The 10,911-nt window shown below is 50.4% G+C and overlaps 4 protein-coding genes across 4 annotated transcripts; 3 read left to right on the top strand and 1 right to left on the bottom strand.

Moving 5' to 3' along the window:
• The first annotated feature begins 82 nt into the window (after positions 1-82).
• P174DRAFT_504696 (mitochondrial 54S ribosomal protein uL2m) lies at positions 83-1,992 on the top strand. The gene is made up of 2 exons (XM_024831217.1): positions 83-1,397; positions 1,464-1,992. The coding sequence occupies exons 1-2, from the start codon at positions 285-287 to the stop codon at positions 1,563-1,565; spliced, it is 1,215 nt and encodes a 404-aa protein (XP_024681165.1). The 5' UTR covers positions 83-284; the 3' UTR covers positions 1,566-1,992.
• Positions 1,993-2,264: 272 nt separating this feature from the next.
• On the top strand, positions 2,265-5,683 carry P174DRAFT_442421 (putative C6 transcription factor Prf). The gene is made up of 6 exons (XM_024827570.1): positions 2,265-2,795; positions 2,880-3,171; positions 3,225-3,744; positions 3,823-4,314; positions 4,365-4,604; positions 4,673-5,683. The coding sequence occupies exons 1-6, from the start codon at positions 2,492-2,494 to the stop codon at positions 5,345-5,347; spliced, it is 2,523 nt and encodes an 840-aa protein (XP_024681164.1). The 5' UTR covers positions 2,265-2,491; the 3' UTR covers positions 5,348-5,683.
• P174DRAFT_442419 (WD repeat-containing protein) lies at positions 5,636-7,438 on the bottom strand. Its single transcript, XM_024827569.1, has 3 exons — positions 6,998-7,438; positions 6,599-6,911; positions 5,636-6,478 (listed from the first exon to the last, which is right to left on the bottom strand). Exons 1-3 carry the CDS (start codon positions 7,111-7,113, stop codon positions 5,780-5,782), a joined length of 1,128 nt encoding a protein of 375 aa, XP_024681163.1. The 5' UTR covers positions 7,114-7,438; the 3' UTR covers positions 5,636-5,779.
• Positions 7,439-7,976: 538 nt separating this feature from the next.
• On the top strand, positions 7,977-9,635 carry P174DRAFT_408207 (ribonuclease P protein subunit p40). The gene is made up of 7 exons (XM_024824165.1): positions 7,977-8,235; positions 8,302-8,446; positions 8,518-8,580; positions 8,634-8,735; positions 8,795-8,941; positions 8,996-9,332; positions 9,397-9,635. Exons 1-7 carry the CDS (start codon positions 8,092-8,094, stop codon positions 9,623-9,625), a joined length of 1,167 nt encoding a protein of 388 aa, XP_024681162.1. The 5' UTR covers positions 7,977-8,091; the 3' UTR covers positions 9,626-9,635.
• The last annotated feature ends 1,276 nt before the right edge of the window (positions 9,636-10,911 follow it).

Here is a 10,911-nt window from a genome sequence, read left to right as displayed (position 1 = left end):
GGCCGTGCGGTAAGTCAGGTGATCTCTCGCGAGCCACATCCGCACCGGATAGTCGAAGACATTTTCCGGAGCACAAGCAGATCACGACGACACTCCCATTAGCGAAGGAGTGTTGTCATTGGTTTTGAGGGTGTCTGGATCTTGTCTCTGGTTGTATCGTTTAGCATTGAGGGGGTATGCTTCACCATTGATTGCCTACTTGCTCCTCAAATCGCGCAGTCCGAATCTCGCAGCTCCGGCAGCGCTTGGAATATTTCCGATCAATCGAAATACAACTGAACATCATGCTTCAACCTCGATTCGCCCTGACGGGTCTTCGCCTACCCTTCAGATGCCTGTCTTCAGTGTCATCACGAGCATATGCAACAGTTATCCACGAGCAAGAGAAGCCCCCAGTTGAAGACTCATCCAGCTCCACCTTCGATCCAAGCATCGCCTTTGCCCCTCCACCGACCCGTGATGATGCTGGCGTTCTCCTGCGAAAGTACAAGCCACGGACTCCCGGTATCAGACATTTGCGAAGGCCAGTCAATGACCATCTGTGGAAGGGACGACCGGTGCACAAGTTGACATTCCCCAAACGAGGCCAGGGCAAGGGTGGTCGAAACAACACGGGTAGGGTCACCGTTCGGCACCGTGGTGGTGGTCACAAACGCCGCATTCGAATTGTTGACTTTGCACGAACTGCTCCCGGGCCGCATCTGGTAGAGCGCATTGAACACGACCCTGGCCGAAGTGCCCATATCGCGCTTGTGCGCAGCCAAGAAACCCAGAAGCTGAGCTACATTCTGGCTGCGGAAGGTATGAGAGCTGGCGACGTTGTTCAGAGTTATATGTCTGGTATTCCGGAGGATCTTTGGAAGAGTATGGGAGGTACCGTTGATCCAGGTGTTCTCGCTGCCAGGACCGCTTGGAGAGGAAATTGCTTGCCCTTGCACATGATCCCCGTAGGTACTTTGATATTCAACGTCGGACTTCGTCCCGGCAAGGGAGGTCAGCTGTGCCGGAGCGCGGGCACCTACGCAACTGTCATCTCGAAGGGCAGCGATACTAAAACCCGGGCCAACGAAGTCGAAACCCAGGAAGATGGAACGGAAGTCCAGAAGCCCCTCTCCCAACGGGAGAAGCAGAAGCAAGAACGTATTGCTCAACATGTCACCATTCGTCTCCAAAGTGGTGAAGTTCGACTTATTCACAAGGACTGCTGCGCAACGGTTGGAGTGGCCAGCAATCCTAACCATCAGTATCGGCAGCTCGGTAAGGCGGGTCGGTCACGCTGGTTGAATATCCGTCCCACAGTCCGTGGTCTCGCCATGAACGCTGCCGATCACCCTCACGGTGGTGGACGTGGTAAGTCGAAGGGTAACGTCGATCCAAAGAGTCCTTGGGGTCTACCGGTATGTACTTGCGAAATCACGGGACAAATGCTTTTATGATCATTTATTTACTGACACCTTGTCCAGGCCAAATCCGGCTACAAAACCCGGCCCAAGTGGAAGATCAACAAGGCTGTGGTGGTCCCAAGAGTCCGCAACCAGGGCAAGCGTCGCAGAGGCTACAACTGAGCTTCCCTTTCTGTGATCGTCGTCGTTTCTCCCCGTCTTTATTTCACCGGAGGACTGTTTAGCCATATTTCCACTGGGGAAACATATGGCAAAGGCTGTCTGTCACAGATCTAGCATTGTGACATGTCCTTACTTCCTTCAGTTCCTCATTGTATTCCTCGATTATTCTCATGTGCAGAGGATGGGTCCTCCGCTCGCACTGTATCATATTTTGACTCGATTTTGGCGCCAGGCATGCTGTCTTCGATATCTTTCAAAATTCTTGTGATTATTCCTTCTCTGTATGGTTGATAGATTGTATACCCATGCGTTTGCCATGGCTATCTGGTCTACGGTCGAGATACACTTGATCACCAGGGGCAAAAAAGGCTGCCTCTTGAGATCCCACTTGTCTTATCGAACAGCATGTTCAGAGAACTTTCAACCCAAGACCGACGTAGATCACACCATTCAGATGCCTGACGGTGGCTTCTGCTGATAACGAGACCACCACTCTCAGGGACAGCTTGTCGTACCTAGACTCCAAAAAGAGACTCAATTCGATATGGCCCGTATTCCATTTAGGCTAATAACGAAGACCATTGCAAGTGCTTGAGGCTGGCTTTTTCGAGGACGCGGGGTGATCAGCAGTTCCAGATTGGGGAATCGTGGCGCTGTCAGCCCCGTCACCAACCTAAAATGATCAACGTCAACGAATCTTCCTACTGCCTGTTCCCGACCTGAGCATGACACTTCTCTCCTGATTATTCTTCTTCTTCAACTCACTTTTATGCTTTCCAATGCTGCATTGGTATGTCTTTTCGTACTTCGTCATTGAGGTCGTGAAACCTCCGTTCTTGCGCCCTTGTCGAGTCGCATAGTCCCGAGAGCCAGCGGCTTACCTTTAGCGATACGTTTTCTACCAACCTCTGCTCTACTACCAGGCCATGGCAGATCTCTTCGGCGAGAATTTCTTAAGCGTTACCTCTTCTTCCTCTCAGTTACGGCCTACACCGACAAATCCTGACGCACCATCAGCATCCACCGGCCATGGCGACGCGGATAACATCCATCTTCCTCGTACCAAGCGCATCGCATGTGTTGTATGTCGGCGACGGAAGCTGAGATGCGATGGAAAGAGACCGAGCTGTGGGACTTGCTCTCGACTAGGTCATGAATGTGCTTACGATGAGATTCGCAAAAAGAGTGGTCCAAAGCGGGGTTATGTGAAGCAGCTGGAAGCTCGGCTTGGTACGTGATATCTTTTCCTTTCGGCGTTGTCTCTGAACAGGAGACTCTGCACCTTGCATATTGCTAATTTTAGGCCCTGTGAAGCCCAGGTCGAAAATCTGCTAAGAACCCAAGAGCCGAGTACAGCCCAGACTCAAGAAAGTCATAACCATATTCCAGCGTCGAATGAAAATGACATGACGAGCTTACCGGACGTTCCCTTACTCGCAACCGATCTCAGCACCTCTCTGTCACCTCCACAGCTAATAGTTGAGCATCAGCCTTTATCTCAGGCATACCTACCGTCAGGACTCAATGCTGGGGGTAACTTTGGTTGGGATATGTTGGGTCTGGGACTCGAGGAACCGTTGCCAACTCAGGATGTTATCGATGAATTGTACGCCTATATCATTTCTCGCATTTCTATATCAATATCTCATGAGTTGACAGGAACCAAATTTATTTCGACAAAGTCCATCCTTCGTTACCCATCTTGCATCGTCCGAGACATCTAGCAGCCATGAACTTAGCCTACAACATACGACCCGCTGTGTGTCTACAGTATATGACCTGGTGTCATGCGGCCTCTGTCAGCGATAAATACTCAAACCTGCATGCTCTTTTCTATCAGCGGGCGCGGAAATACGCTGAATTGGATGAAATGAAAGGCTTCGGGGAGAGCATTGTTACTCTGGCACACTGCCAAACTTGGCTCCTGATCAGCACATACGAGTTCAAAATGATGTATTTCCCGCGAGCGTGGCTCAGTAGCGGCAAAGCTACACGACTGGCGCTCATGATGGGCCTGAATCGGCTAGACGGTTTGGCTCCCGAAGTGAAGCAATCGTTACCACCAGCCAGAGACTGGACGGAAAAGGAAGAGCGACGGAGAACCTTCTGGCTGGCATTCTGCATTGATCGCTACGCTAGTGTTGGAACCGGATGGCCTGTCATTATTGACGAAAGAGATGTCAGTCTTGTACCCTGTTTTCCCGGGCCCCTAACATGCTACAGCCTGATTGACAGCAGTTACTGACCGTCGCGATAGATCATGACAAATCTACCCGCCAGTGAAGTGTCATTTGTTAAGAGTAAGCCCGAGCGTACTCTACGTCTCAGCAGCGTTATGCGAGGGGAAGGAATCGCGACTCTGTCATCTCTCGCAAGTGTTGTCCTGCTGTCAGGCATGTTCGGTCGCAATCTTGCCCATCTCTATCGCCCTGATCCGCAAGATAACGACCACGATTTAAATGGCGAGTATTGGAAAAGGCACAGATGTCTTGACAATATTTTACTCCATTTCGCGTTGACAATGCCCAGCCATCTGCGGCTTCCAGCTGGAATAGCCGACCCGAATGTAGTCTTCTGCAACATGGCCATGCAGACGTCGACTATTTGTTTACACCAAGCTGCCATTTTCAAAGCCGAGAAGAACAAGATGCCCGATCAGATCATCACCGAGAGCAAGCGGAGGTGTATTGTTGCGGCGGACCAAATTTCGAACATCATGAAAATGATCAGTCATACAGATCTGACTCTTGTTCGTCCTTCCACTTTTCGTTGAGCGGCCACCGCGCTAATTTGCCATAGATGAATCCCTTCATGTCTTTCTGTGTGTACATCGCCGCCCGGGTCTTCGTGCAGTATCTGCAGTCGCGGCCCGATGACTCGGCTGCTCGCTCATCCTTGCAGTTTTTCTTCTCAGCTCTTGATGCTTTGAAGAACAAGAATCCCATGACGGAGTCGTTTCTTGTACAGCTGGACGTTGACATCGAGGGAACAGCGTTCCGCGATATACGGCGTCCAATGGGTGAAGTGCTGCCAGAAAGGGTAAGGCCGCACATCATATTTTCAATGGACAATGTCAAACTGCAATTGCTAACGTTACCTTGTCTTAGGTTCCTGGTTTTGTGAACGGAAAATGCACGTCCATGATGCCTACGCACAACGAGTTCCATCCCTCTGCTTCACTTCCAAATCGCCAAAGGCGAACACCAGCGCAGGGCCAGAACTCTGGAGGTGCATCAAGGGCTGGAGTTTCGCAATCTTTCGTTGAGCTATCATATAATCTCAGTTCCGGGCCTGAGACGGTAGGCTCAGGGACGGATATGGACCTTTCGCCGGGTTTCGATGACAATGGAAATCCGATATCAGAAGGCTCAACGTCGTCAGCCGTGAAATCGTCTTCAAATACATCTTACGTCGGTCCTAGTAGCACATCATCGCCAAAGGTACGGCAACATTCGCCCCTCAGTCTCTCGAATCAAACACCCAGCCATACGCTCGGTAACAGTGAGTCGGTGCACGTGCCATCGGGCTCCGCGAATACCGGGCAATTTGACGGGTTTACGTACAATGATAATATCTTTTCGACCGACGCCATGTCATCTCTCGATACTACTGTTCCAGATCCACCATTCCCCATTCCTCCATCATGGGATATTGCCGCTACGCAATCATCCAACGGAGAAAATACTAATATGACACCCGCGACAATGGGGTCTCTCAGTGAGACCCAGTGGGCAGAACTCCTCAATTCCAATAACTGGGACGCCTGGCGAAACCAGGGCTAAGCCGAGAAGGCGGCCTTCGAAGGCCAACATTATTGAGGCAACCTGCAAGCTTCTCAAAAAAGCAGGGTTTGGAAATTGATTGGGTGTTTTAGCTCATCTGCTGGATGTACGTGATACCCTTTACGCTGGGCGGGTGTCTGATAACGGCCAAGTCGCGATTTGTTCAATGGCCTTGAAGTTTGGAGTTTCGGTGTATACGACTATGTGGAGATTTTTCCGTAATGTAACATGATAACGTCCATGGAGGAAGTATCGTGATTTTTTGTATAATGCTCTATCAGCACATACCAGATTCAATAGTTGGAAATAGCCTCAATGCAACACATCCCACGAGCAAAAATATCAAAAATATCCCATACCATCTTCTGGTTCAGGTTCGCCAACAAATAGGTCTTCTTAGCCTAGTACATGCTACAGTACGACTAACAAGGCTCATAAACTTCCACCAGCCGCACCGACGATCTTCAGTCCTCCGGCACCAGCGCTTCCAGGCCCGTCAGCCGTTGTCGAGTACGCAAGCCAGTAACGCGAGGGATGCCACGCAACAGTCGGTATACCAGAAGCACTGCTGCCGCCCGTAGGAACTGTGTAGACGCTCTCCCCTGTTTCGGCATGGAAGATCTCCAGGCCGTTCCCGCCGCAGCCTACCTCGTCGCAGGCGCCGCAGACGAAACGCCCATCGAAGCTCCAGCTTACGCCGCGGATGGCACCCCCATTGTTACTCGAGACTGTGCGCCGGCAGATCCAGTCCGTTGTATCCCAGAGCGAGATCAGGGCGTCGCTGCCGCCGACGGCGAGGTACCGGCCTGTAGGCGCGAGGGCTATAGAGAGGCATGCGGATGTGTGTGCGTGAAGGGTGTGGAGGATGTCGAAGGACGGGTACGACATGATTTTGACGGTGCCTTCGCCTGTCGTGGCGAAGAGATGCAAGTCGGGAGAGGCGGGCGTAGGGATGTGGTGGGAGAAGGTCGTTGCGTTGGTCTGTACGGGCTGTGGATGGGATTCTAGTGCGGTGTAGGCTGTCGTTCCTTCTTTTGAATTCGGTGATGTAGGGGGGTGGTTGGTGACGCCGTCAGTCAGAATATATGATGAAGAGGGCGATCCTATCGAAATGGGGATCAGGGTGTCGTCCTGGGATCCGGAAAAATAGTCAGTCTCGTTTCGCATACGTCGATTCTCGTGGCTCATGCGTCGGCTTCGCATTGATGAACTCTGAAGTCCCAAGTGTAACATGTGGTTCTTTCAACACACCTTTCTTCCCACCATAAGGACTCTCCCGTCCGCCGACCAGGACATTGTGAATGCCTCTCCGCCGACATCGAGACGGCTTACACAAGTCTTCGACCGCACATCCCAGAACCTGACGGTACCATCCGTCGAGCAACTCGCCAGCTCCGAGTCTTTCACCGGGTTGAACAACACTTTCTCGATGCCCGCGGAATGGCCGCGCAGCTCGGTCGAGTATTTGACTGCTGGGCGCTCGGGGTTCCAGATGCGAAGGGTTCGATCGGCCGAGCCTGTAGCGATGAGCTGCCCGGTGGGATTCCACGCTATCGTGCGGATACTGTGGCAGAGAAGCAGCAGCCGCGGTCAGCTGGGAGTTTCTGAACGTGAGGTCACCAAGTGGACGAAGATCAAGACAAGACGCACGTGTGGGACCCGGGACCCCTTGCAATGGGGTCATGATAGCTTTGAGTCTTGAGGCTGCCGAACGCGAATGCGAATCGCTCCTTTGGCAGGAGATTCCGTCGTGGTGGAGGAGCCATCGCTCGCTATTGCTGCGATGGAGTTGCTGGCAGAAAGGCGTGCGACTGCGGAGAGCAGTGGAAACCCACATGCATGCCCCGAAGGGCTGTGGTTCGTGCTGTTAGGAATTGACACTCGCGAGTGGCAAGAGAACGGCCAGTATATATGCGCGACTGGTCTGATAATGATAGCGGGGTCAATTGCAGTGGATTGCTCAGTAAGGGCGCATGAGAAAGTTGGAGAACAATAAATGCGTCCATTACTTGTTATCAGGCTAAGATAGGATTTATGCCTCAGGCAGAAACATGTATAGCAATCTTCTTGCTCTCTTCATGAAGTTGAGCGCGATCCATGCAATGATCAATTAATTACTTGAGGCTTGAGACTGCGTCTACTGCATAAGATTCATGTGGTGCCACCTCGACGATGGCCTTTCAAAAGAGAGTTCCTGTTTGTGGTCAGATCACTATGTAGTCTACTCTGTCTTCACCAAGTCAATTGTACTCGAATCGCCTTCAACTGGCAATCATCTGTCATTTGTATCAAGTGCTGCTTACCGACAGAATAATACTCTGGCAGCTAAAGCGTGTTGAAAGAACTGTTAATGGGAATCGGTGATATCTGTGGATATATTTGGTGGAAGTATGTAGCCATGCATAGTACATCTGAGTACTAAACCTGCGATTCATCCCATATCTATCCAGACACTGGCGAACATTTTACTATCAGCTTCCTATGAATTATAGACCCAGAAAGATACATCGAATCTGGGATACCTGCATGCTCGAAGGCCAGCCTTGTAGGGCTGAAGAAGCTTCCGGTCCGCAAGCTCTATCTATCTACAAATCACACTTTTCCGACCCAAACGGCATCACGGCAACACATTTTCAAAGTATACGAAGCATCAAGCGCCACTCCGAGTCCAGATCGAGTGAGACTATACCCTGATAGAATTTCCAACGTACACTTTGAACTTTTTGGCTGGGTATTATCTTATCATGTTGGACTTCGACGACGACGCGTCCACGCGTGAAAAGTGCTTCACCACCATAGCGCAATTGCCTGCGTTTGTCGACCCTAAGCAGCCACCGACAAAAAAGTCACCTTTTTCAGCTATAGCGAATCATCCATTTGTACACACGGTACGTTTAAGAAATAAAGAACTCATTTGGACTTCTAAGCGATAGTGAACTAATCGTTGAGAACAGGTAGAGGTCATCCTCCCAGAAGAGGTCTATTCAAGCATAAAGGACTCGCTGGATGCGAAAGTCCAAAAGCTTCGATATGCGAGAGTGTTCATGTCTCCTTCTGCATTGCTTGAAGGAGACTTCTTCAATACGTACATCAAGACTGGTACATCATTCTTTTCCATCTTCCATGACCCCGTCGCAAGCAATCTCCATTAGTTCTAATCTATCACTTAGGCAATATCCTCATGATATCTGAGGGGCGGTCAGGCTCAGACAACGTCTACACTCTCAAAAATGGTACGTTCGCTTAGGAAGATGCGCATCTAGATTCAAACCTGACAATCTTTCAGGGATCTTGAAATTAGAGCTCGGCAAGGAGGCCTACGAACGGACAGGACTGACAGGGAAACCCATCCGCAGCGGAGGAAGAAAACACGCCAAAGAGCGATATCGTGCGTCAAATCCCGTCCTCGTCCCATCCTCACTCAGAAACTAATGAATCTAATCGAAGTTGTGGAAATCAATCTACGGCTGCCTTCTATGCTACACGGCAAGAAAGGCTTTGACAGAATCGTCTGGGCATTCAAAAATGTCCTTGATCACTCCGTAGCCTGGCTTTTTTACGATCTGGCACCGGGTTCCAACGGGGTCTCCGAAGGTACAGGTACTCAAACCCCTAAATCTCATGACCAAAATAATAAAAGAAATCAAGGAGATCCCACCCTCAAAGGCAATCATCCACAAATCATCGACTGCGATGTCTCCCGTACCAACTACCACAACATAATCACTCCCTCTTTCTGCGAGACGAGCTTCACAGAAGCATCCTCAGAAAGTATCTTGAAAGAGGATTCCGAAAATCTTTCTGAATGGCTGGCAATGGTAGCCCTCGGGTCTCCGCGAGTATCAAAAGACGACAACATCGATCCATACCTAAGCCGCTACAGCGTCCCGGATAACGGAACTGCCAGATCTGTCGATTTAGTCTCCTTGAAATGGCACGGTTTGGTCCCCGCCAGCTGGATTTTAGATCTGTTCATCACCGTGCTGTAAGTCCTCTTCTGCCATATTCACTAGAACCGTAACGGCTCTGCTGACTCGGTTGCTCACTAGGCGCGAGACTGCTTCAAAATCCTCGCCGGTATCAACATGGTTTGCACTCTCGTCAAGCGCACTGGGAAGGGAAGCAGTGGAAGCGAAGGATGGATATACGATCATGTTGTTGCCGCGATCCGAACGCACTGACAGTACTCGCGACGATCAAGAAAGTGGAGCAGACGCGCCTACCAAGACCAGTCGGTCTTGTATTTGCTGGGAGTATGTGGGAGCCTCAGTCTTATAATGCTACAATGACTATCAATTGTAGAGAAGGTTCTCAACCCTTCGTAACGCATGCGCCAGCCCTAAGGACGATTTCTATTCATTACCGTTCGAGCTATGCTATCATTTAAGTCAAGGTTGTGGTATTATCCAAAAGAAAACCTGCAAGAATCAGAAACCTCCATCAGATCCGGTCATCGCCCCAACCCAGTGAAAGAAGATAGTCAACCAAGGTAAAACAGTTATACAAAACTCACGAGCGGTTGAAGCAACAACAAGGAAGAATTATCCAAATGCGGACCAACTCCGAGAGTCATTATCCAAAGAGTTCATTTACCACGTCCTGTAACACAGGTCTATTCCCGATGACCTTATCCCCGCTTAGAAGCTTGGCCCCTTTCTTAGCGGGTTTCTTGAGGCCTCTATGCGTTTGTTGGCCCTGTATGGGGCCGAGAGGATTGCGAGATGCCTTTCGCGAAGGAGAGGTCTTTGGGGGACTTCTGCTCCCCTTGGATGATGATTCATCTGCATCGAGTGATGGAGTAAAGCTCACGTCGCAGTCGAAGATGTGGCTTTCCAAAGCACCTTTGGGCAAGTCATATACCCATCTTCGTTCTTCCACCATGCTTATGTATTTGCGGAGTATATCGTTGCCGTCTCGCAGAGTGCTCTTGCTTCCAATAACGAGCAGCTTTGTCCGCGCGCGCGTAAAGGCGACGTTGATCCGTCTCCAGTCTCGGAGAAGATCGCCAACATTATTGTCGGCGTTACTCCGAACACAGCTTAGTATCACGACTTCCTTATCTCGGCCTTGGAATTTGTCGGCTGTATGCATTTCAAGCTCGGGTTGGTATCGACGAAGATTCTGCTTCAACAGGGAGAGCTGGCTGCGGTAGAATGTGATAACGCCAATGTTACGTGCTGGGATGCCGCACGAAACCAATGACTCTACGAGCTGTGCGCAAATAGAAGACTCAGTTGGATTTACAATCCTGGCGCCGTTTGCCACATCTCGGGCTGGGATCGCAAGCGTGTCTGTGTTGATAAAACGGTTCTTTGCAGACGGATCAAGCACGTCTCGTAGCCAGCAGCGGCCTTGCTTTGTCCCCAAACAAAATTGCCGTTGATCTGGTGACTGCGGTAGTTGGTTGATATGATGCAACTTGAGACCGCCAATGTTGGGCAGATCTAAGGAGCGCGATGCAACTGCAGGAGTTCCACATTTCAGACGTCCCGAGTAGATAAGATTGTTGGAAAGGACCATAATATCCTCGCACATGCGATATTGGTGTTCAAGATTGACCACCG

This window comes from Aspergillus novofumigatus, assembly GCF_002847465.1.
Source record: "Aspergillus novofumigatus IBT 16806 chromosome Unknown P174scaffold_5, whole genome shotgun sequence".
NCBI lineage: Eukaryota > Fungi > Ascomycota > Eurotiomycetes > Eurotiales > Aspergillaceae > Aspergillus > Aspergillus novofumigatus.
This window is presented reverse-complemented; position numbering and strand designations above follow the sequence as displayed.